Genomic DNA, 27,377 nt, shown 5'->3' with positions numbered 1-27,377 from the left:
GGCAAACCCATTAGAATCACACCTGACTTTTCAACAGAGCCTATGAAAGCCAGAAGGGCCTGGACAGATATCATGCAGACCCTAAGAGAACACAGATGTCAACCCAGGCTACTATACCCTGCAAAACTCTCAGTCCTCATACACGGAGAAAACAAGATATTCAATGACAAAAACAAATTTCAACAATACCTACACACAAATCCAGCATTACAGAAGACACTGGAAGGGAAAATACAACCCAAGAAAATTAACTTCTGTCAAGAAAACACAGGAAGTAATTAACCTTACTACAGCAAAACAAAAAGCAACCAAACACACAACCTTATGACCACAGCCAACATCAAAATCAAAGGATCTAACAGCCACTGGTCATTAATTTCTCTCAACATCAATGGACTCAACTCTCCAGTAAAAAGACACAGATTAACAGAATGGATATGTAAACAAATCCCAGCAATCTGTTGCATACAAGAAACATACCTAAGGCACAAAGATAGACATTACCTGCGGGTAAAGGGTTGGAAGACGACTTTCCAAGCAAATGGACCCAAGAAACAAGCAGGAGTAGCCATTCTAATATCTGATAAAATAGACTTTCAACCAAAATTAATAATAAGAGATGGGGAAGGACACTTCATACTCATCAAGGGAAAATTCCACCAGGAAGACATCACAATCCTGAACATCTATGCCCCAAATAAAAGAGCACCCACCTTTGTCAAAGAAACATTGATAAAATTTAAACCACATATAGATCCCCACACATTAATAGTGGGAGACTTCAACACCCCACTCTCAACAAATGACAGGTCAACAAAACAGAAATTAAACAAAGAAACAATATCTCTGACAGAGGTCATGAATCAAATGGACCTCACAGACATTTACAAAACTTTACACCCAAACACAAAAGAATTTACCTTCTTCTCAGCACCTCATGGAACCTTCTCCAAAATAGACCATATAGTTGGTCACAAAGCAAGCCTCAAGAGATACAAGAAGACTGAAATAATCCCTTGTATCCTGTCTGATCACCATGGAATAAAGCTGGACTTCAACAACAACAGAAATAGCAAAAAGCCTACATACACATGGAAACTGAACAACTTGTTACTAAATGACAGCTGGGTCAGGGAAGAAATAAAGAATGAAATTAAAGTCTTCCTAGAACTCAATAAAAATGAAGACACAACATACCCAAACTTGTGGGACACAATGAAAACAGTGCTAAGAGGAAAGTTCATAGCACTAAGTGCCTTCAAGAAGAAATTCAAGACAGCTCATTCAAGCAACTTAATGGCTCACTTCTTCTAGAAAAAGAAGAAGCAGACACACCAAAAAGGAGTAGACGGCACGAAATAATCAAACTCAGGGCTGAAATCAATCAGTTAGAAACAAATAAAACAATTCAAAGAATCAATGAAACCAAGAGTTGGTTCTTTGAGAAAATCAACAAGATCGACAAACCCTTAACCAAGCTAACTAAAAGGCACAGAGACACCACCCAAATCAACAAAATCAGACATGAAAAGGGGGACATAACTACAGACACTGAGGAAATCCAAACAATCATTAGGACTTACTTCAAAAGTCTATACTCAACAAAATTTGAAAACCTAAATGAAATGGACAATTTTCTTGATCGATTTGACTTACCAAAGCTGAATCAGGACCAGGTAAATCAATTAAATAGTCCTATATCCCCCAAAGAAATAGAAGCAGTCATCAAAAGTCTTCTATCCAAAAAAAGCCTAGGACTATATAGATGGCTTCAGTGCAGAATTCTACCAAACCTTCAAAGAAGAGCTAACTCCAATTCTCTTCAAACTATTACGCAAAATGGAAACAGAAGGAACATTACCAAACTCATTCTATGAAGCCACAGTCACCTTGGTATCTAAAACGTCACAAAGACTCAACAAAGAAAGAGAATTTCAGGCCAATCTCCCTTATGAACATTGATGCAAAAGTACTTAACAAAATTCTTGCAAACCAAATCCAAGAACACATCACAGATATTATCCAGTATGACCAAGTAGGCTTCATCCCAAGTATGCAGGGGTGGTTCAATATACGGAAATCCATCAATGTGATCCACCATATTAACAAACTGAAAGAAAAAAAACACATGATAATCTCCCCAGATGCTGAAAAAGCATTTGACAAAATCCAACATCCATTCATGTTTAAAGTACTGGAGAGATCAGGGATACAAGGCACGTATCTAAACATAGTAAAGGCGATATACAGCAATCCTATAGCCAACATCAAACTGAATGGAGAGAAACTTAAAGCAATCCCACTGAAATCAGGGACAAGACAAGGCTGCCCACTCTCTCCATATCTCTTCAACATAGTGCTGGAAGTCCTTGCTAGAGCAATAAGACAGTTGAAGGAGATCAAGGGGATATAGATGGGAATGGAAGAAGTCAAATTATCACTATTTGCAGATGATATGATAGTATACATGAGTGACCCCCAAAACTCTACCAGGGAACTCCTACAGCTGATAAACACCTTCAGCAAAGTGGCCGAATACAAAATTAACTCAAAAAAATCAGTAGCACTCCTGTATACAAAAGACAAAAGGGCTGAGAAAGAAATTAGAGAAACAACTCCATTCACAATAGCCACAAATGACATAAAGTACCTTGATGTAACCCTAACCAAGGAAGTCAAAGAGTTGTATGAAAAAAATTTCAGGTCTCTGAAGAAAGAATTAGAGGAAGATATGAAAAGATGGAAAAATCTCCCATGCTCATGGCTTGGCAGGATTAACAGCAAAAATGGCCATCTTACGAAAAGCAATCTACAGATTTAATGCAATTCCCATCAAATTGCCAACACAATTCTTTAGAGATCTGGAAAGAAAAATTCTCAACTTCATATGGAATAACAAGAAACCCAGAATTGCTAAAACAATCCTCTACAATAAAAGATCTTCTGGAGGTATCTCCATCCCTGATCTCAAGCTGTACTATAGAGGAACAGTTATAAAAACTGCATGGTACTGGCAAAGAAACAGAATGGTGGCTCAATGGAATCGAACAGAAGACCCAGAAATAAACCCACACACTTATGGACACCTGATTTTTGACAAAGATGCCAAAACCATACAAAGAAAAAAAGATAGCATCTTCAACAAATGGTGCTGGTCCAACTGGATGTTTACATGTAAAATAATGAAAATAGATCCATACTTATCACCCTGCACAAAACTGAAGTCCAAGTGGATCAAAGACCTCAACATAAAACCAGACACATCAAATCGGTGAGAAAAAAAATAGTGGGAAATACCCTAGAACTCATTGGTACAGGAGACAACTTCCTGAACAGAACACCAACAGCACAGGCTCTAAGAGCAACAATCAATAAATGGGACCTCATGAAACTGAAAAGCTTCTGTAAAGCAAAAGACACTGTCATCAAAACAAAACGACTGCCTACAGATTGGGAAAGAATCTTCACCAACTCTTTATCTGACAGAGGACTCATATCCAATATATATAAAGAAATAAACAAGCTGAAAAGAACAAACCAAGTAATCCACTTAAAAAATGAGGAACAGAGCTAAAGAGAGAATTCTCTGTAGAGGAATATCGAATGGCAGAGAAGCACTTAAAGAAATGCTCAACCTCATTAGCCATTAGGGAAATGCAAATCAAAACAACCCTGAGATTTCACCTTACACCCATCAGAATGGCCAAGATGAAAATCTCAAGGGACAACACATGCTGGAGTGGTTGTGGAGAAAGGGGAACCCTTCTCCACTGCTGGTGGGAATGTAAACTTGTAAAACCACTCTGGAAATCAATCTTGCGCTTTCTCAGACAACTAGGAATAGCGCTTCCTCAAGGTCAAGCCATACCACTCCTAGGCATATACCCAAAAGAGGCGCAAGTACACAAAAAGGACATTTGCTCAACCATGTTTGTAGCAGCTTTATTTGTAATAGCCAGAAGCTGGAAACAACCCAGATGCCCCTCAACTGAAGAATGGATGCAGAAACTGTGGTACATCTATACAATGGAGTATTACTCAGCAATGAAAAATAAGGAAATCTTGAAATTTGCAGGTAAATGGTGGGATCTGGAAAGGATCATCCTGAGTGAGTTGTCCCAGAAGCAAAAAGACACGCATGGTATATACTCACTCATATAAACATACAACATAGAATAAACCCACTAAAATCTGTACATCTAAACAAACTAAGCAAAGGAGAGGACCCTAACTAAAATGTTCAATCCCCATCTTGAAAGGCAAAGAGGATGGACATCAGAAGAAAAAGAAAATAGGAAACAACCTCGGAACCTGCTACAGAGAGCCTCTGAAATCCAGAAGAAAAGAGGAAACAACCTTGGAACCTGCCACAGAGGGCCTCTGAAAGCCTCTGCAGTATAGACTGTCAAAGCAGATGCTGAGCCTGATGGACAACTGATGGGCAGAGTGAATGGAATTTTATGTAAGAAGTGGGAAATAGTAAGAGCTGAAGGGGACAGGAACTCTACAAGGAGAGCAACAGAACAAGATAATTTGAACACAGGGAACTTCCCAGAGACTCATACTCCAACCAAGGACTATTCATGGAGATAACCTAGAACCCCTGAACAGATGTAGCCCATGGCAGTTCAGTGTCCATGTGGGTTACATAGTAATGGGAAGAGGGACTGCTTCTGACATAATCTGATTGGCCTGCTCGTTGATCACCTCCCCCTGAGGGGGGAGCAGCCTTACCAGGCCACGGTAGAGGACAATGCAGTCAATTTTGATGAGAACTGATAGACTAAGATCAGAAAGGAGAGGAGAACCTCCCCTATCAGTGGACTTGGGGAGTGACATGCTTGCAGAAAGGGGAGGGAGGGTGGTATCGGGAGGAGAGGAGGGAGGAGCTTATGGGGGGATACAAAATGAATAAAGTGTAATTAATAAAAAATTAAAAAAAGAGAGTATGTAGACTTGAGCATGCTTTCATTATGAACTCACTGGTCATTGCTTCTATCCATATAAGGTGGCCATATTCTTATGCTAACTTTTATGGAATATATAATGTCAATTTATGTATATGTGAAGACTTCAGCAGTTCTTGCTGAATGTCTTCAGTTGTAAAATAACATGAGAGATGTTGTGGACAGTATTTTGTTCTGCTGACCACCCTGGGATTTCAGTTTTTAGCTAATGTGATTCTTATGTCTTTGTGTCAACAGGCCACAGCATCATTTCAGCTAAAAAAAAAAAAAATCCATCATTTTGCTCTGAGGAGTGACAGCTGGCATATTTTGAAGTCATTTTTTTGAACAGTAACATTATGGACTCCAGAAATTTGGGAATAGGAATGATATTCTTGTTACAATGTACCTTTGGAATTCTAGGAAACTTTTCACTTTTTGCCTACTACCTGGTTATTTATTACAAGAAATACAAAGTCAAGCCCACAGATTTGATTCTCATGCATCTGACCATAGTTAACTTCCTGATCATTCTCTCTAAAGGAGTGTGTAGCCCAATGTCAGCTTTTGTGTTGAAACTCTTCTACAATGATTGGAGCTACCAACTTTTTATGTATTTTCTGAGAGTTTTCAGGAGCATGTCCATTATCACCATTTGCCTCTTGAGTGCCTTCCATACCATCACCATCATCCCCAGAAACTCCTGTTGGAAGAATCTTAAAGCCAAATCTCCAAAGGACGTTGGTCTGTGCATTTCTTTCTGCTGGGTCTTTTACATCGTAATGAATGTTCTTTCCCCCTTTTACATGCCCATAAAATTAGGTAGGAAAAACTTAACAGAAGAGACAGAATTAAACTCTACATTTTGAAGGATATGACAAAACCACAGTCTCCTTATATATAGCTTTTTTGTGTTTCCTGAAGTTCTGTTTTCTGTTCTCATCACCTGGACCAGCAGCTCAATGATTCTGATTCTGTACAGGCACAAACAGCAAGTTCAATACATCCGCAGCACTCAGGCTTGTCATAGTAGCTCCCCTGAGTCCAGAGCCACCCAGAATATATTGGTCCTAATTTTCCCTTTCTGGATTTTTATACCGTCTCTGCTATCTCCCATGGTTGAAATGCCCTGCTGCATGGTCACAATTCATTGCTTATGGATATCACAAGCATTATAACTTTGAGTTTTCCCACCTTGATTCCTTTTGTACTTATGAGTCAATTGTTCTCTCTCTCCAGATTCTTCTTTCTCTGGAAAAATGATATAAATTCTTCTTAATATTTTTATGATTATGAAAACTGAATGCTTTTGCAGAGTCCAATATTTGAGAGAGGAAAACTAAACAGCTACTCTTTGGGGAAGACATTTGTAATATAAAGAAAAAACTTTTGGATAATTCAGGTTACTTCAGTTGGTGGAACCTCCATCCAATACTAGCTAAACTGTTGGGATCTAAGCCTTTTTCTCATTCAATTAACATATTCACAGCCTTTCTTTGGTCCAGCTTCCTAGAGGAGACGTTCCCAATATATTTTCAGCAAATCATCTCTGCTTTTGTAATCAGGTCAATTGGTACACTTCATTATGGATGCTGTGTGTATTTTACTTATCTTCTAAGGAAGCTACACTGCACAGGCCAAAGGCTATGTAACCACAACTATTGGTCAACTTTCACCAAAGAAATCTTGCACATTTCACATCTGTTCCAGGACATGAGTGCTCCAAACTCCTCTTATGGATGTGCTCCTTATCACCTTGCTTGCAGCTGCTCCAGAGGTATGAGTCCCTGTCTGCCCTGATCCTGGTAATAGATATACTCTACCGTGTGTAAAATTAATACCTCTCATACAGACTCAGTCAAAACACATGATTGGGAAAGAGTAAGGTTATCCACACAAGGCTTGTAATTGTAGATTTAAACTGTCAGTACAAGCATGACAATGCTTCTCTTTGATGTATGCAAGAATCTATTTGACATCTTTTTAGGTTAATCAGGAGAGATTGTCTCCCACATTGCTTTACCCACAGTGATGTAACTCTCTACTCAATAGAAGATGATACTTCTTTTGGTCTTTCTTATGGGTGAAAAAGACATATTGTTGCACAAAAAGAAGGAAAATCCTTGTACTTCCAGTCAGCAGTCCAGATATATGACAGTGTCAGAAACAACAACAGCAATATTCTGAAGGTGACTGAAGAGACTGAGAGAGTGATCAATAACTTCAGACACTTTAGATCTTGGGAGATGTTTCAAAAAGGTGACACTCTATTCCTCCATTATTGTAAAAGTTTCTGATACCTGACAAGAGTTGTATTTTTTGATGTTTCCATTATGTCCTAAGTTAGTATCACCACAACATTCAAGACATTTATTTGTGGGAGAATTTTTACACTCAGTCTCTTCCAGTCAAAGAAATTGGTTCCATGGGAAGATAATAAACATTCAAGGGAAGAAAAATGGACAAGAAAGAGAAAAAGAGTAAATGAGTTTAGTATAGAGAGACGTTGTAGATTAAAAGAGCCCATAAAAACTTTCAGATGTAATGGAAATATGTAGGTGTGTACTGTTTATATAGAGTCTTTCAAAATTCCAATAAGTGAGTGTTTTTTTCCTTTTGGCCTTTGGCATAGATAAAACAAAAATAACATTAAAATATTCTATGACATGTTGACATAGCTCACATGAAAAGAGAGATATGGATGTAAGCTGATAGAATCTTCAGAAATGTCTAAGGATGAGAAGAAGGATCAAGTCTAAGAGTCTTGTAAAAAATAAATTTGGCAAATCAGAAGGATCAAGATATGGAAATGTGTCCAATAAACAAGAGTGTTGGCAATTAGGTGAGTGATGATGGGAGGGCAAATTTTTACAGATAAATGCTATAGAACTCATCAGAAATTTCAAAGAATTAAATATAAATGGCTGAGAAATATATAAAAAATGATCCATATCCTTAGCCTGCAGGGAAATGTAAATTAAAATTACTTTGGTATTTCATCTTACCCTGGTTACAATGCTTTCATCAGTAAAACAATGACCACAAATACTGGTGAAGATGCACCAAAATATGGAGACCATTTTTCCATACCTTTGTGGGTGCAAACTGGTGCAGCCACTATAGAAAATAGTGTTTCCCACTTCTTTCATAAGATTTCCTGCACTCTGCCCAAATGTTTCCCATAAGTCTCAGCATCTGCATTGATAGTCTGTAGGGCAGAGCCTTTCAGAAGTCCTCTGTGTCAGGCTCCTGACTTGTTCCCTCTTTTCTCCTTCTTCTGATGTCCATCCTCTTTGCCTTTCTGGATAGGAATTGAGCATTTCAGCAAGAGTCATCCCTCTTGATTGTTCTTTTTAGATGTACAGATTTTAGTAGGTTTATCCTATATTTATGTCTATATGAGTGAGTATATAACATGTGCATCTTCATCTTTCTGCTTCTGGGATAGCTCACTCAGGATGACAGTAAGATCTGGAGAGGACAGGAACTCCACAAGGAGAGCAACAGAACTGAAAAATCTGAGCACAGGTGTCTTTCCTGAGCCTGATATTCCAACCAAGGACTATGCATGGAGATAAAACCCCTGAACAGAGGTAGCCCATGGCAGTTGAGTATCCAAGTGGGCTCCGTTGTAATAGGAATACGGATTGTCTCTGACATGAACTGATTGACCTGCTCTTTAATTACCTCCCCCTGAGGGGGAAGTAGTATTATCAGGCCACAGAAGAAGACACTGCAGTCACTCCTGATGGCTAATTGACTAGGATCAGAAGGAAGGAAAAGAAGACCTTCCCTATAAGTGGACTTGGGGAGGGGCATGCGTGCAGAGGGTGGAGGAAGGGAGGGATTGGGACAGGAGAAGGGTGGAACCACAGGGGGGATACAAACAAAGTAAATACAGTGTAATTAATAAAGAAAAAAAGAAAATAGTGTTAATGTTCCTCAAAAAGCTGGAAAAATATCCACTATATGATCCAGCATGCGACCCTTCGTCAGATAATCAAAATACACAGTATCCTGTTGTAGAGACATACTGATTCATGTTCATTGCTCCTCTAATCCCAATATCTCAGAAGTGTAAACAACCCAGTATTTCATCAACTGATGAATGGGTAAATAAAGTGTGATATATTCACAAAACGGAGTATTATTCATTTGTTAAACATATGAAATTTCCGAAAAAAAAATGACTGGAATTGGAAACAACCAGTCTGATTGATGAACTGAAATCCAACAATAAGAACATAGCAGTTTTTTTTTATTTTTTGATGTGAGGATTGAGTGTACATATATCTATTATATTCCCGGGTTTATTTGGATTTCCTTCTTTTTTCTTTCTAAATAATAAAAACCAGGGTCATCTGGGGATAGGAAACTGGCATTTGGAATTACTTTTATTTTACTGGCATATAGGAAAATAATGAAGGTATTTTCATGATTAATGGTTGATGTGGGAGGGGCTCAACACCCTCTGTGTGGCACTACCCCTGGACAGGTGGCCCTGAGCTGCAGAAGAAAGCACACAGAGGATCTGGGAGCATGCACCAACCAGCATTGCTCCAGTGGCTTCTGTTTTAGCTCCTCCCTTGACTTCCCTCACTGGGCAGCTACCTGGAAGTACAGTGTGAAATAAACCTTTCCTCTCCAAGTTGTTTTGGTCATGATCTTTATCGCAGCATTAGAAACCTAAGTAATATATAAATTGGTACCAGGTTCATTACCTGTGATAGATTATCTTATGATTTTTTTTTGTGTGGAACATTGTAGAAGAATTTTTAAACTTTAGATTATAAAAACTTTTGAGTGTATGAAACTGTGTGCTGTTCAGTGAGAGCTTGTTTAATTCCTTAAATATTAATTACAGTTTATTAAGTTTGTATCCCAGCTTTGACCCTGTCCTTCATTCCCTCCCAGTCTCACCCTCCCTCCCTCATCTCTTCCCATGCCCCTCTCCAAGTCCACTGATAGAGAAGGTCTTCCTCCTATTCCATCTGACCCTAGGCTATCAGGTCTCATCAGGACTGGCTGCATTGTCTTCTTCTGTGGCCTGGGAAGCCTGATCCCTGCTCAGGGGAAGGTGATCAAAGAGCCAGCCACTGAATTCATGTCAGAGACAGACCCTGTTCCTCTTACTAGGAACCCACGTGGACACTGAGCTGCCATGGTCTACATATGAGCAGAGGTTTTATGTTTCATCCATGAATGGTGCTTGGTTGGAATATCAGTCTCAAAAAAGACGCTTGTGCCAGATTTTTCGGTTCCATTGCTCTCCTTCTGGACCTCCTGTTCCCTCCAGGTCTTACTATCTCCCCCTTCTTTCATAAGATTCCCTTCACTCTGCCCAAAGTATGGTTATGAGTCTCAGCATCTGCTTTGATATACTGCTGGGCTGTATAATTTTTTTTTAAGTTAAGAATTTGATTAGTGATTATCTTCCACATTATATGGGGACTATTTAAATTCCATACGTATATATGTATGTTATTTATACACACACATACACACAGACATATATGCAACTAACATTAATGAGTTTTTTAAAGGCTTCATGAAACATACAAGTTTAGACTCTTGTATACATATGTACACATACACACAAACACTCTCGTGCACACACACACACACACATATATATCCTGATATATATTTGTGTATGTATATACACTTCTATACTAGTACATATATACGTATTCATATATGTGTGGTATGTATACAAGCGTCTTGACTAGTATGTTTTATGTGGCCTTTAGAAACCCTTTAGTGTTAGTTATCCCTTCCTCTATTTCTTACTCTACTTTGTCCTACCATTCTCCTCCTGACCCTGTCCAGCTCTTAATCAATTTATAAGACTATATTCTATCTTCCCTTTCTTGAAAAAAATCCATTGATTTTCCTTGTTTTTTTTACTTGGTACCTGACCCATGCAGATATTCTGAATGACAACACACATACATGCACACACACACTCACACACATATTTAAAGCTTAAAAACTAGCAGCCACATACAATAGAAAACATGCTAGGTTAGTCTTTCAGCATCTAGGTTGCCTCCTTCAGTATGATTGTTTCCAGGTCCATTCATATGCCTGAAATAGTCATGATTTTTTTTTAGTAACAGCTGAATATTCCATAGTGTAAAGGTACCACATTTTCATCATCCACTCATCAGTTGATATCTAGGCTTCATTACAATGTCTAGTTTTTAGGAATAGAAAAACAATAAACACAGATTACATGTATGTCTGTAGTAAGATGTAAGGTGCTTTGGGTATATGACAGGAGTGGTATAGCCTGATTGTTATGGCAGATCAATTGTCCTCATTTTGAAGATCCTCCACACTGATTTCTACAGTGGTTGAATCAGTTGGCCACAGTAATGAATAAGTGTTCCTCTTTCCACACAGCGTCACTACATCACTTTAGCATAAAGCACATGGACACAAGCTATTTTGCCAGACTGCTTTTGAGCCTTAACTGTATTCTTCTTATTGTTGTTATTTATTACAGTTTATTCACTTTGTATCCTGTCTGTAGTCCCCTCTATCTTCCTCATCTCCTTTTGGTCCCACAATCTGTCCTTCTTCCTCACCCCATGCCACTCCTCTAGTACACTGATAGGGGGTGTCATCCTCCTTCCCTATTATCTTACCTTAGTCTGTCAGGTCTCATCAGGACTGAGTGAATCCTCTTTCTCTATGGCCTAGTAAGACCATCCTGCCAAGGATCAAAGAACAGGCAACTGAGCTCATGCCAGAGACTGCCTCTGCTCTCCTTACTAGAAGATCCCCATGGAGAATGAGCTGCCCATGGGCTACGTCTGAGCAGTGGTCTAGGACCTCTCCATGTATGGTTCTTGGTTGATTCATCAGCCTCTGCAGGTGCCCTGGAGCTTAAGAGTTTTTGGCTCTGTTGGTCTTCTTGTGGAGCTCCTGTCCTCTCTAGGTCTTTCTGTCTCCCCCTTCTCCCATAATATTCTCTGCACTGTGCCCAAAGTTTGGCTATGAGTCTCAACATATGTTTTAATGCCACCTTGGGTAGATTCTTTCACAGGTCCTCGGTGGTAGGCTCCTGTCTTGTTTCCTGTCTTCTTTTTCCTCTGGTATCTATCCCCTTTGCCTTTCAGCATGAGGACTGAACACCTCCCTAGTGTCTTCCTTGTTGTTTAGCTTCTGTAGGACCATAGATTTCAGTATGTTTATCCTATATTATATGGCTAATATCTGCTTATAAGTGAGTATATATCATTGGTGTCTTTCGGCTTCTGGGTTATGTAATCCTAATCTCAGAATTGCTCACCTTAAGCCATCATAGCTGCATGTACTGGTAATGACATGGCAGGATAACTTAAAAACTATCATAACTAGAAAGTAAAACAAACAAATGAAAATATACTGCTTGAAGAAGATCACATCATCACTAACGTGTATCTCTAAGCCTTTCAAGGCATAGTTTACAATATTTCATCTCATTGCTTAGTTGAAAAATTAAAAATGAAATCATTTCCCCAGGCAGGCTGCCATCATCCTCTTTCAATCCTTTTGCGACTGTGGCTGACTTCTTACGAGTACTTTTTGGAGGCGGCTTTAGTGTTATTCTCCCAGTAACTCCTTACACTTAAATTTGTTCATTAGATCTCAAACACAGTTACTTGCTACCAGGAATTATAACATCTTCTCCGTGGTGTGTATCGTGCTCCCGTGAAAGGGAAGATGCCAGTCCTGTTCACTGGTACTCACTATGAGTATCCGATATTATAGATGACTCATGGGGTGCAGGCATTGGTACGTGAAGAAGCTTCAACACTGGGTATGAAGGGAGTATGCTTTTTTTCCAAGTACTGAGAAATATTAAGGGAATTTCATGAATTCATAGGGCATTGGGGTAAGACGAGGCATTTTTAAAGTCTTGCCTTATGTGGCCTACCCACTGTTAATGTTAATAATAAGTCTTTATTTTAAGCACCTACTTTAAAGAAGCTGAGCTGTTACAGACAGGGGTAATTTGAATCACTTGTGTTTTTTTTTTCCATTATGGCTTCAAGACTATCTACCAAGTAGCTTAATGAACTGAAGTGGCCATTTTGAATCCCCCAACAGCGGGCCTAGTAACATACATGTCAAACACAGTGACTTTCTGCGAAACTACATTCACCATTTTAAATATTCCTTGTCTTATATTTGTCATTAATTGTCAACTTGGGTTTGAACTTTTAGGGGGGAAGCTTAATTATTTTTATTTATTCTTCAAAAGTTTCCTACATGCATACAATCTCTCTTGACCACATTCATCTCTATTCATCCCAAAACATCTTGCAACACAATTACATGCAAGGGGTATTTGACCAAATTATGATGAAGCATTTTGAGAATTTTTATTACATTATGATGACTTAAAATAATGAGCTCATTGTTTTGTGTTGTACTTGGAATCTTGTTTTCAGCACCAAGCGGAGTCTTTCATGGCACAATCTCAGCAAACAGGTATCTGGTATAATAAAAAATTTGGTTCTCTCATTACTCAATATTCCATCCATAGAGCGAAGATGCCAGGTTAGAATATCAGGAGATGCTGCACAAGATATCATAATATGTCCTTGCTGATGACTATGTCTGGTACAGTTAGGCACCTGTTTCAGAGTGAGGGTTTATAGACTGGATGTAGACATTGTGATGAGAGAAACCAGCCGTATCTTCCATCACACAACCCTTGTGACCTTTAAAAATTCAGACACTTTAACACCACTGACTTCCACACAGACCTAATTTATGATGCACCCTCCATTGTGTAATCCTTCTAGATGGATCTTTGTTCATCTGCTTCAGCCGACTCCAAGAAAAAAAATTGTAGTTGCTTCACCTTGCTCTGTATCTGCACTTAGCCAAAATACCATATTTCATGCATTGTGTACTCTGAGCTGGAAAACCTAGACTATCGTGGTGCTCAATTTTCAATTGCTCAGGACTGAATGCATTCACACAATTATAGTAAAGTGTGTCTCTCTTTACCAGCACTATCAAATGCTATTAGGATTTCAAGTAGTGTTGAGAACTCATCCTTATCTTCCTCTTTCACTCAGTGTTGGGACGTTGTTTGACTTTAACTTGCACATGTCTTTTGTATGTTGTCACACAATAATTGTGTGACATGTATTTAACTGCAAAGAATTGGATTCATAAAACATGAAACCAAACAGGTACCTGTTTTTGTTAGCTTTCATAGTGCTGGAAGTTGCTATGCCCTCTAATGTAGGAGAAAAGAACACGACTACACATCCTGTGAACAAAACTAACAACAACAACAACAACAAAGCTGGGCTGACAGGTGGCCAGAAACAGGAGGAAAATATATCATGGGAAACCATCTGCATAATAATTGGATTACAGGTCCACTTGATGAAAGGTAGACTATACTTAGCATAGGTAATTTAACTGAGAACCTGGGACTATCCAGACTTTAGGCCATAAGGGAGAATATCATAATTTTCTGCTGTGAATTGATAATTTGATATGTCCTCTCCCCACATTGTCTCATTATTACACTGATCTTTTGAATGACAAAAATTACACAAATCTTAGATTTTCTTTATTTAGAAAGTATAATTTACATTTGTATTAGTAGATTATAGTATTTTTATATTTCTTATCCAGCTAAAGCAGAATCTAGAAACAGTGAAATCACAATATATCACAAATGGGCCTAACGTAGGAAAACATAGAGAAATAATGGATGTGATACTCATTATCCACCAACTTGAATTATGTGAAAGAGCAATGTAGCCTTGTAAGATGGAAGAGAGTGTATAAAAAGCTAGAAAGGTGCACACCATAACCAGGATGGTCTTTGTGGCTCTGCTTTCAGGGGAAGTTTTGCGGAAAGCATGAGTGCTGAGGATGTGTTGAACTCTCTTCTTGTGTCCATAAAGCATGATAATCATGAAAGTGCTGGAACATACAATGAGAAGGGAAAACAGGACTTCAGGAAATACGAAAAGTGTAACATACAGCAAGTCTACTGTTGTTTCATGGGCTGGAGAGTGGCAGAATTGAAAATCTCTCTTCTGTGTCTTATTTTTGCTATTCCTCTTAGTAGACGTATACACAGTGAAAGTCATATTTACTAGCATGTATAGGATCCAGCAGAGTGAAATGGACAGACTCATGAACTTTGTAGTTTTGATTTTAAATTCCTTACAGCACAAGTTCCTGGGGCTGATGATGATTGCCTGAAAGACACTCAAGAGACAGGTGATGGTGATGGACATATTCCTGCCAAGTGTATAAACATATATTATAAGTTTGCACCCGACATCACTGAAGAACTGGTTCAACCCAATAGCTCTCATTATCTGAAGGACTCCTCTGGAGAGAATGATCAGTGAGTTGGATGCAAACACATGTATAAGAATAATGTCTTTGATTTTTAATGTGTGTTCATTGTAGTAAAGGATTAGATAGTAGAAAAGAAGGAAAAAGTTTCCCATTAAACCTAGTGCACTCTGAAGTGAGAGTATTATTACTATTGCTATGGTTCTGAAGTCCATTCTGTCATTGAGCAATTTTTTTTCCTTTAAATTTCAGTAACAAGCATGTCTCTGAGCCAAAGCATGTATTGCAGTTTTCTAGGATGGGCCATATGTGTGCAGGAATCACCGTAGTGCAGATTTTCAAGCCATGACATACACCATAGCAAGACTGTTTCAAAACAAACACTGCATGATCATTAATAACTTTCAGTGAAATTGTTGGAGTCTTTAAATGCAAATATTCATGGATAGAATTTCCACTACCTTTTGTAGATATGTAAGTGTAGAGAACATGGGTGCTCCACCCAGTGAGAAGCAATGGTTAGTGACTTCAAATGGAATTCATGCTCAGTGCTAACTTTAGAATGAAGTGCTGCTTATAAGTCACATTCAAAAAAATAGAAAAAAATCTTCATTATGCGGTGTAGAAAACTGTAATGATAACTTCATGTTAAAACTGAAGCAGCCCTACCAGGCCACAGAAGAAGACAATGCAGCCACTCCTGATGAGACCTGATAGACTAGGATCAGAGGGAAAGGGAGGAGAAACTCCTTTTTCAGTGGACTAGGAGAGAGGGACACGGGTGAGGAAGAGGGTGGGTGGAATAGGGAGGGGAGGAGAAAGGAAGGTACAGGGGGATACAAATTGAATAAACTAATTAATTAAAATAAAAAAAATTGGCTTTAAAAAATTAGAACAGATTACACTGAAAAAGGGTTCAAATAAAATCTCACCAAACCCCCACCCCCATACATATGACACCTACATGCTTACTCTTTTTGACTCAGATATTGGAAACGAGCCACAGAAATTGTATCACAGGTGATGAACTCTTACCAAATGAAAATAGGTGATTAAAAGCAACAGCATAATTACAGTTTATTCACTTTGTATGCCAGCTGTAGTTCCCTCTCTCCTTCCCTCCCAATCCCACACTTTTTCCCTCATCTCCTCCCATGCCCTTCTCCAAGTCCATGGAAATGGGAATTAATTAATATAAAAATAAAATTTTAATTAAAAAACCCAACAGAATATTGTACAGAAAGCAAACCACAAAACTACATTCAATGGGAAAATGGGAAGAATGTACAGTGTTCTTCTGAGATCTACTGTTTGGTGTTGTCATAGAGTAACATAAATGTAATGGAAAGACCAATAGGAGATAACAGCTTTTAGTAAGAACGAGATATAAGGCAGGAATTTTATGAATTGTTGATGGTGTTCCCATGGTTGGAAATTGTTAATAAAATTCTCTGTGATGATGATCTTCAAAGTTCACGATGTATAAACAATCAGTAGTTTGTATCTACTTCTCTGATTTTTTAAGTCATTGTGACAGTTTCTAATGATTATTTTTCTTCATAATGAGAGTACACAGTGGGACCACATTTATTATATCAATTTAAATCACGTATGTTTAATAATGTGTTTCTTTTTAAGTTTTGATTGTGTTTCAGAGAATTCCCAATGCTTAATTGAACAGAAATGACAATCATTATATAGTCTTCTCAATATGACTCTTTTTTTAAAAATCTTTTATTTTTTTTTATTAATTACACTTTATTCATTTTGTATCCCCCCATAAGCCCCTCCCTCCTCCCCTCCCAATCCTACCCTCCCTCCCCTTTCTGCATGCATGCCACTCCCCAAGTCCACTGATAGGGGAGGTCCTCCTCTCCTTCTTTCTGATCTTAGTCTATCAGTTCTCATCAAAAGTGGCTGCATTGTCCTCTACTGTGGCCTGGTAAGGCTGCTCCCCCCTCAGGGGGAAGTGATCAACGAGCAGGCCAATCAGATTATGTCAGAGGCAGTCTTTTAATTTGCATAAACGTTTAAATGGACATTGGCATTCCTATCATTACCAAGAAAAGGATAGAGAGAAAAACTTATAAATGATTATCTAAACTCAAAAGGTTTTTTTTTTTTTTTTTTTGGGCAATTTGGAACCTTGAAAAAAGACTTACTCTCAACACAGACCGGCACACAATTTTGTGCCCAATGATGTATGTCAACCACACTAAAAATGTTGAAATGATATGCAATTTAAGTCTACCACATACTAAATTCCTGGCATCCAATAAAAAGAGTGTTCTTTATACAGTCAATATCAGCCCAAACAGCCTCTGTCCAAGTTGGATTTGATAAGTGCAACATAAACCCCAAATTCATTTTATATCACACATATTTTTAAGGTCCCAGGCAAGAAAATATGGTATCTCTCAAATGAGAAAGTTAACAGAATTACTTTCGTGTGCCTTGATGAAGGGTCATAATCAGCTATGAAACATGAATACTAGCATGTGAAACAATATCATGGAATAGAAATGAAGTTATTAGTGGGGTGTGCAGAGAGTTGAATTGCTAACTCACTTGTATTTCAGGTGTAAGGACCTATCTTAAATCCACAGCTCAAATGAATAACAGCTGGTGTGTGGTTATACAATCATTAGGATATAATTTATTTTATTTTTTGTGATTATCACAAAATTGCATTATTTTTCTTTCCCTTTCTTCCCTTCCTCCCTCCAAACTCTTCCACACACACCTTTTCTTTTAAATTCTTGGCCTGTTTTACAATTGTGTGTATGTTTGTTTGTTTGTTTGTGTGTGTGTTTCCCTGGCTGAACATCTTTAACAGAAAACCACATCTAATAAAATTTCAGAGTTCTGCAGCCCAGTTTCAACTATACAAGCCTTGCACATAAAATCACAGACTGTGTTTTAGAAGAGGTGGCAGAAAGATTTTAAAAGGAAGAAAACCAAGAAATTTGCTGTGAGATTGTGTTTCCAAGGAATGTTAGTGGCTATCCCCACAAAATACACCCAAAATAACTGTAAACATCAGATGGACAGGAACAACAATATACAGGTTAATGTATACACTTTTGATATAAACACTGGAAATGCAGACACAGGAAGTAACTTGGGATCACTCACCAGCCAGACTAGTGTACTTAGCGTTTCAGGAAAGTGAGAAATCCTGTGTGAAAGAGAAGCAACACTGAACTTAACCTATGTAAGGAAGACCAACTGAAGTTGTCCTTGGACTCCTTAAGCTCCATGAAGGGAGACTGCACCTGAACTCACAGTGTAACTGGCCTCAGTTACCCATTCACAAACAAACAGAGCCCAAAGAATTAAAATCATTAACACTGGACTATAAGGCTTGCATTTGTGAATCCTGATGTTTAGTATGTTTAGTCACACTCAGTAAAAAGAATTTTCAATAGCACTTAAATACAAGACATGAGTAGGTATATCCTTGTGTATTATGTAGATTTAAATGAAGAAAACATGTGGTATGGGCACTGTCCAGATTTAAGCACTTATAAGGCCTTACTTTTTTTGTTGTTCTTCCGTCAAGTTTGAAAAAGTCTTCACCTGGCTCCTTCCTTATGCAGAATGTTGAGCTCTATGTACAGTTCCCCACATAACAGCCAACTGTGGAAAAGGGAAGGGGAAAAGTCTGGAAATAAAGGTTCATAGCTCTGTGACCTCACCTCCCTTAGATTCACGATCTTCATCTCACCTCCACTCGCAGTGACAGCATTTGCTTTGGGAGCCAAGCACAGGCTTGAGACTATTATTCCTGGTGCTAATCACCACAGCCTATTTGGTGATTTTGTGAGTCTCCAGGGACACAGCGTGTTGGGGAGACACTTATCATTTCATGGTCATTGAAGGATTACAAAATGGGAATTGATGGAACCATCAGAATTAATTGTGTGAGAGGCTTGCTAAACTGTTTGTAAGTTTAGTTAGACTCCAGCCTTCCCTGGGGTCCTTTACACAAAATCAGTTATAAATTTTCAGATCATAGTGCTGTCCCATGCCAGAGCACTGAGCAGAGCAGAGTCAATCAGGAATTCATGGGTAGTTAATAAATTGTCAGTAAGACAAAATTATGACATCATCAACTCTAATAGAAACTATTTTCCTCTATGTGTGCAGATTTGCCTAAAATAGACATATTTAAATGTATAAAGAAAGCTAGAAAAACCACCTCAGCAATGACAGAAATTCTGAACACAGCCGTATTTGTAGAAGATTATATGTCTTTAACTATAACACCCTTCAAATCTATCCTGCATCCTTGACCTTGTAAACTTTCAGAATGGTGTCTTTGTTCACCACATCCAACCATTTCTATTGTTGATCTCTTTATTTGCTTTCTCCTTTTCCTGTATTAGCCTTCAGCTGAAATAACTCAACTGTTTGAATCTGATTGTTTGACCAAACAGCATAAAATACTATGGTGCTCCAATTTAGGCATGTTAAATTTCCTTTTAATGCCTGCCTCTGAACCCTAATTTCTGCCCCTTGACACAGCAGCCTATGACAATTTTCCTGTCCTCCCTCTAAACTTCTAACTCACACACAATCCTCCCAAGCTCACTTCCTTTTTCTGTTCCTATTTTTCTTTCTCATTCCTTACTGCTATCTCTCAAAAAATCCCCTGTCTTAATGACCCAATTTCAGCATCAAATTTCACATCTTCAGACTCATGTTCTGAATCCTTGGTACCAAGTCCATGCTGCTGGGTGTGGCGATTTTAGAAACATTAGAGGTCAGAACTCATTATAGGTACTGTTTTATTAGTTATGGGAGTGTCATGGCTGACCATATCTGGGTCTTCACCCCTAACTACTCTCTTGGGTTGCTCAGGTTATGTATTATTGCAACCTTGTATTTTGATCATCTTTTCTCTTCCATAGAGTCAGATCTGTGGATGTGCCTAGAATATCTACTATAATGTTTCTGCTGCTGTGGCTTGAGTATCTAAATTTTATATGCTTTTGGATAACCCATTTTGTCTTGTTGCATTTATGGTTAAGAGCATATATAGACACTATTTACATTTAAATTGACCAAATAGTCACAAATACTGAGAAAAAGGCAGAAAGACAGTATCCAAATTATCAAAATTAGAAATGTAAAGGTAGACATAAAAACAGACACTGAGGAAATCCAAGGAATCATTAGGTCTTACTTCAAAAACCTGTAATCCACAAAACTAGATAATCTAAACAAAACAGATGATTTTCTTGATAAATAGCATTCACCAACATTAAATCAAGAAACAATTTAAATAAACATGTAACCCCTAATGATATAGAGGCAGTCATTAAAGTTTTCCCAACCTTCCCCCTGCAAGGAAAACCTGGGCTGTATGTTTTTAATGAGGAATTCTACCAGGTTTTCAAAGATAGTTAAGACCAATATTCCGCAAACCTTTCCACAAAATAGAAACAGAAAGAACATTGTAAAACTCCTTCTATGAGTCTCCAGCTGTCAGTCTACAGCAACCTTGATACCTAATCCAGAAAAGGACTCAACAGAGAAAACGTATTTCAGACCAATCTATCTTTTAAACACGGATAAAAAAATTCTTGCAGACTGAGTCCAAGAACACATTAAAACCATTCACCAATGTCAATTAGGCTTCAATTCAGGGATGCAGGTATGGATATGACATATGATAATCCATCAATATAATCCACTATATAAACAAACTGAAACCCCACATGATTATCTAATCAGATGCTAAGAAATTCTTTGACAAAATCCAGCACTCCTTCATGTAAAAATGTTGGAAAGATCACAAATACAAGACACATACCTAAACACAATAAAGGCAATAGTCAACAACAAATTAAATGAAGAGAAACTTAAAGCAATTCCACTAATATCAGGGAGGAGACAAGAATGCCCACTCTCTTTGTAGTTATTTAATATACTACTTTAAATTCTAGCTAGAGCAATAATACTTTTAAAGGAGATTAGGGGATAAAAACTGGAAAGGAAGAAGCCAAAATATCACTATTTTCAGATGATATAATAGTACATGTAAGTGACCTCCAAAATTCTACCAGAGGATCCATACAGCTGATAAATATCATCATCAAAATAGCTGCATAGAAAATTATCTGAAAATAATTGGTAGCTCTCTTTTCTACAAATGAAAAATGAGGTGTGAAAGAAATTAGAGAAACAATACCCTTTACAATAGCCATATAGAATACACAATATATTGGTTTACTTCTAACCAAGTAAGTGAAAGGCTTATAGGACAAAACTTCAAGTCTTCTCTGACAGGAACTCAATGGCAGGCTCTTTGACTCCTCACCCCCCAAGGGAGGAGCAGTTCAGCTAGGCTACAGAGGAGGACTTCGCAGCCAGTCCTGAAGATACCTGATAAAACAGAGCCAGAAGAAAAGGGAGGAGGTCCTCCCCCATCCATGGACTTGGAAAGGGGCAGGGAGAAGCTGAGGGAGGGAGGGTGTAATTGGGAGGGAATAAGGGAGTGGGATACAGCTGGGATACAGAGTTAATAAAATGTAGCTAATAATAACAAACAATAAAAAAACAAAACTTCAAGTCTTTGAAGAAAAAAACTGAAGATGTCAGATGATCTCTCATGCTTAGGATTAACAAAGTAAAAATGGCCATCCTTCCAAAAGCAATCTTCAGATTCAATGCAATTCCCTTTAAAATATTAGTGTAATTCTTTACAGACTTTGAAATAGCAACCCTCAACTTCATATGGAAAAATATAAAACCCAGAAAAGCTTAAACAATTGTGTACAATAAAAGAACTGTAAGTATCACCATCCTTGATTTCAAGTTGTACTACAGAGCAATAGTAATAAAACCACATGACATAGGCGTAAAAACAGACTAGTTTATCAATAGAATCAATTCAAAGACCCAGAAATAAACTCGTACCTCTATGGATACCTGAATGTTGACAAAGAAGCCAAAATCATACAATGGAAAAAAGAAAGAATCTTGAACAAATGGTGCTAGTGTAACTGGATGTCTGCATGTAGAAGAATGAAAATAGATGCACATTTATCACCCTTCACAAACTCAAGTCTAAGTGGATTATAGACCTCAGCATAGAACTGGATGAACTAAATGTAAAAGAAGAGAAAGTGAGGAATAGCCTTAAACTCAGGCACAGGAGACAACTTTCTGAACACAATAGTCTTTGCTTTGCGTTTCCCAGATAACTAAGTATGTTGAACATTTCTTTGTGTTTCTTTGTCATTCAATATCCCTCTGTTGAGAATTCTCAGTTTAGCACTGCACCCTATATTTTAATTGGTTTACTTGGTTTGTTGGTGTTTAAATTTTTGGGTTCTTTATATATTCGGATATCAGCCCTCTGTCAGATATAGGGTTGATGAAGATCCTTTCCAAATCTGTAGGTTGTCATTTTGTTCTGATGACAGTGTCCTTTGCTTTACAGAAGTTCAACAGAGAATTTTTAACAGAGGAATCTCAAATGGCTGAGAAACACTTCAGGAAATTTTTGATGTCCTTAGTCATCAGATAAACCAAAAGACTCTGAGGTTTCATCTTACACCCATCAGAATGGCTAAGAATGGCTAAGAGCAAAATCTCAAATGACAGCACATGTTGGACAGTATGTGGAGCAAGAAGACCTCTCCTCCATTGCTGGTGGGAGTGCAAACTTACACAATTACTATGGAAATTAATCTGAAGTTTACTCAGAAATTTGAAATATATCTACTATAAGACCTAGATATTTCACTCCTGGGCATATACCCAAAGAATGCTTCAGCATACCACAAGAACACTTGCTCAACTATGTTCATAGCAGCTTTATTCATAATAGACAGAATCTGGCAACAACCTAGATCTCCCTCAGCAAAAGAATGGATGAAGAAAATGTGTTACATTTACACAATGGAATACTACCCAGTTGTTAAAAACAAAGACATCATGCAATTTTTAGGCAAATGGATGGAAATGGAAAAGATCATCCTGAGTCAAGTAACCTAGACCCAGAAAGACATGTATGATATATATTCACTTATAAGTGGATAGTGGCCAAAAAGCACAAGATTACAATGCTATAATTCACAAATTCAAAGAAGCCAAGGAGGGCCCAAGGCAGAATGCTTGACTCTTAATCTGAAGAGGAAATAAAGTAGACATCAGAAGTAGATAGATGGAATGAACTGTGCAGAAGATGGGGTGGGGAGAGTAACAGGGATGCTATAGGAAGAGGGGGGTGTTGATATGGAGAAAATTAAATCCATGGGAGAGACATGTCTTGGACAGGGGAGGTGTCTGGGAGTCTATTGGTGTCACCCTAGCAGAAGGCATTAAGGAAACTGAAGTTGCCACCTCCTCTAGCCAGGGGGACTCCCAGTAGAGGGAGGGGAACACCAACCCACCCAGAACTTCTTCGACCCAACGTTTGTCTTGCCTACAAGAAGTGGATAGTAGCTATAAAGTACAAGATTACAATGCAAGAGATTAGGATGGAGCAAAGATTCAGGGAATGGCAAATCAATGACTACCCCAACTTGAGAACCACCCAGTGGGAGAGAGGCAACCTCTTTCACTGTTAATGATAGTCTGCTATGCTTGCAGACAAGAGCCTAGCATAACTGTCTTCTGAGATGCTTCATTCATCAGCTGATAGAAACAGATGCCGAGACCCACAGCCAAAAATATAAGCTGAGCTCGGGGTGTTTTGTGGAAGAGTGGGAAAAGGGATAAAGGGAACCTGAGAGGTTAAGGACACCACAAGAATACCTAGAGAGCCCATGGGGGCATACAGAGACTGAACTACCAAGCAAGGAGCATGCATCGGCTAGACCTAGAACCTCTACACATATGTAGCAAATGTGCAGCTTGGTCAACATGTGTGTTTGCTAATAATGGGTGTAGGCATTGTCTCTGACTCTTTTGCCTTTCTCTGGATCTTTTTCTCCTACCTGAGCTACATTGTCTGTCCTGAGTGGGAGAGTATGTGCTTAGTTCTTCTGTGACTTGAGGTGTCAGGTTGAGTTGTTACCCCTTGGGGGCCTCACCTTCTCTGAAAAGAAAGAGGGGGTGGATTAGAGGGAAGTTGGGACTATGAAGAAAGGAAGAAGGGGGCTGGAATCAGGCTGTAAAGTTATTAAATTAGTAAATAATACAATAAAATTTAAATATATAATTTAATTAAAATGAAAAAGCTTAAAAAACTTAAAATTGAAATTTAACATTCTTTATTGGGTATAATATTATAATATGGAAGATTGAGACTCATCAAATGGGCAGGCTTTCAGATTAATGAAAAACATGCAGAACAGGTTTCTCATCTGGCATTTAAGAAACAAAATCTGGTATACATAATTCATAATTATATCTAACAAAGCCCTGTATATGCTTGACTCACAGTTCTACCAGAAAACCTCATACAAATGAGCCAATCACCATACCAAAGAAATTTCTACGAAAAACATCACCGAGGACCTGTTTCAATCCAAAACCTAATATTGTGTCAAGAACTCCTTTGTAGTAAATGATCAGTTTGTTTGATAAAAAGAAAACATATTTTCAAAGTTTCCTATTGCTCTATAGGCAGCCCTCTCAATCTGTTCTTCCTTGAAAAACAGGATAGATGGACAGATAATGCTTAGAAAAAAAACTTATTGGGGTAAGCAACATCAAGAGATTACTCACAAGCTACAATTGAGATATAGCCAACCATACACAGATGGTAATTACAGCCATCACAGGCTTACATATATGCTGTCTCCATATTCATATATCACAATTATTATATATGGACCAGTCACAAGCCTTATATAAAAAACAATCACAAACTTTGTATAAGGCAATCTTCTTCTCAGTTGAGCAGAACATTTGGAAGAGATGCTCTTCTGTCATTCGTGCCATTTAGCAAACTTCCGTGACTGTATTCAGACAGGCAAGTCATTGGGTGGCTGTAGTTTAAGGTAACTTTCTCAGTGTGCTATGGGCTGTGGCACTTGTGCCAGAGCAAAACCTTTACAAGGGAATGTTGTAACTTTACTAGCAGCCATATTGCTGTACTTTGAAGCTGAAGTGGAGGTTCTCCAGGTTCGGTGAAATGATCAAAGCAACTAGAATACTCCAGTGAGAGTCACTCTTATAGACAATAGTCTGTGGGATGATAGGTCCTTCTCAGGGCTGTAGAGTACAGGACAATTGACTGACATCTGTCTATCAAAGTGTTAAATTGCCCACCAGCTTAGCCTAGTTCAAACAAAACTAAATGCTACATTTTGTTTACCATAAAGATTAATTGTATTAACAGTACTATAAATACTTTTAATAGTATTAATCTTTATAATAGCATTTAACAGTATTCAATTCTGTGCGAAACTCCCTAGAGATGGTTGGCTTCTTTATTCTGTTCATACTACCAGTGATCCCTTTTCTCCACACCCAGCTTTTGAGCGATGCTTCATCCTCTTTACACAGTAATTGGAATCATTTCCAGTTTGAATGTTATCCAGCGATATTACTATCTGATAGACCCCAATATTCTTCACATTGTTTTTTTTCATAGAGAATTTTATATGGAACACTTAACCATTTTGCTACATGGAACATCTGTTTTTTTTTTTTTAATTTACCTCTCTTTTTCTTGCTCCATACATTTTTTTTTGTACATACTGCTGATGGCTCTCTTTAACTCCTCATGTCATCCATACTTTACCCTTTTTACTAAGGCTTTTTTCCTTCTAAAGTCAGCTACACACTGCCCCTATCCTTACCACCCTAAATTAATGGCCTCTTTTTTCAGTGACTTTTATTGTATATGAACACACATATACATTACTAAATATAACATGAGAGTTGTATGTTTGAAGTAGCTCCCAGAGAAGTTATTGAAAATTCTCTCTGGGTTTGACTTTGACTACTTTATGAAGAATTCCTTTTTGCTTGGTAGCTTGTAGTGTGTCAACTAGCTACAGTTTTTTTTCCAGTAGCAAAGATATTGGTTACAATGGGCCCTGGATGGGGGCTGTGGAGACTGAAGCACCAACCAATGACCATGCATGCGCTGCACCTAGATCCCCTACACATATGTACACAATGGACAGCTTGGCCTTCATGTGGCTCCCTAGCATGGGGAGTAAGGGCTGTCTCTGACAATTTTTTGATCTTCGCATGCTTTTCAGTTACTTCCCCCTGGTAAAGGTGCCTGTCCAGAACAGTGTAGTAGAGGATGTGCTCAGTCCTGATGTGACCTGATGTTCTGGGATGGGGAGCTCCTCTTTCTGAGGAAGTGGGGAGGGGGATATAAGGAAGAGGGAAATAGGGTGCAACCAGGATGCGAAGAGTGAGAGGGCTACAATTGGGATGTAAAGTCAATAAATAAATAAGTTTTAAAAAACACACATCAGATTTTTTGGTTCTGTTGCTCTCCTTGCGGAGCTCCTGTCCCCTCCAGGTCTTTCTGTCTCCCTCTTCTTTCATAAGATTCCCTGCACTCTGCCCAAAGTTTGGCTGTGGTTCTCAGCATAAGCTAGGGTCAGAGAGAAGGGAAGAGGACCTCCCCTATCAGTGGACTTAAGAGGAACATGGGAGGAGATGAGAGAGAGAGAGAGAGTGGTATTGGGAAGGTACAAGTGAGGGATACAAGAGCTGGGATACAAATTGTAAAAACTGTAATTAATAAAAAGAATATTATATTCAAAAACGCAACCAAGTGGTTATAAAAGAGGAAATAACACTAATTATTTCTCTAGTTCTAATTCTGTCATGTATTTTTCAGGTTTGGTGGTATGTTATGATAACTGAATAAAAGCACATCTGATAGAGAGAGTGTAAAATCTAATGTGAAGTTCTGCAGCTTCACAAAAGCTGTTCTAACTGTACAGTTCATTGAGATGTATAGACTTTGCATTTGCCTAACTGTGGTGTGTGTGATGTTTATTTTATTTGCAATTCTTTTTAAATAATGAAGTTAAGAAAATTTTAAAATGTTAAAAATTTAAAAAAAGTGTTTCTCTGCCATTCGATATTCCTCTATTGAGAATTCTCTGTTTAGCTCTGTACCCCATTTTTTAATTGGATTACTTCATTTGTTGCTGTTTAAATTCTTGAGTTCTT

General features: G+C 38.2%; 1 protein-coding gene and 1 pseudogene across 1 annotated transcript; one reads left to right on the top strand and one right to left on the bottom strand.

Annotated features, from left to right (window-relative positions):
* Positions 1–5,186: 5,186 nt before the first annotated feature.
* On the top strand, positions 5,187–6,192 carry LOC129667220 (vomeronasal type-1 receptor 4-like; annotated as a pseudogene).
* Positions 6,193–14,566: 8,374 nt separating this feature from the next.
* LOC129667219 (vomeronasal type-1 receptor 2-like) lies at positions 14,567–15,579 on the bottom strand. The gene is given in 2 exon segments (XM_055594714.1): positions 14,567–15,514; positions 15,517–15,579. Coding segments are annotated over 2 exon segments (1,011 nt in total).
* Positions 15,580–27,377: the final 11,798 nt, after the last annotated feature.

Source organism: Psammomys obesus, unplaced genomic scaffold (assembly GCF_907164565.1).
Source record: "Psammomys obesus unplaced genomic scaffold, mPsaObe1.curated_primary_1811, whole genome shotgun sequence".
NCBI lineage: Eukaryota > Metazoa > Chordata > Mammalia > Rodentia > Muridae > Psammomys > Psammomys obesus.
This window is presented reverse-complemented; position numbering and strand designations above follow the sequence as displayed.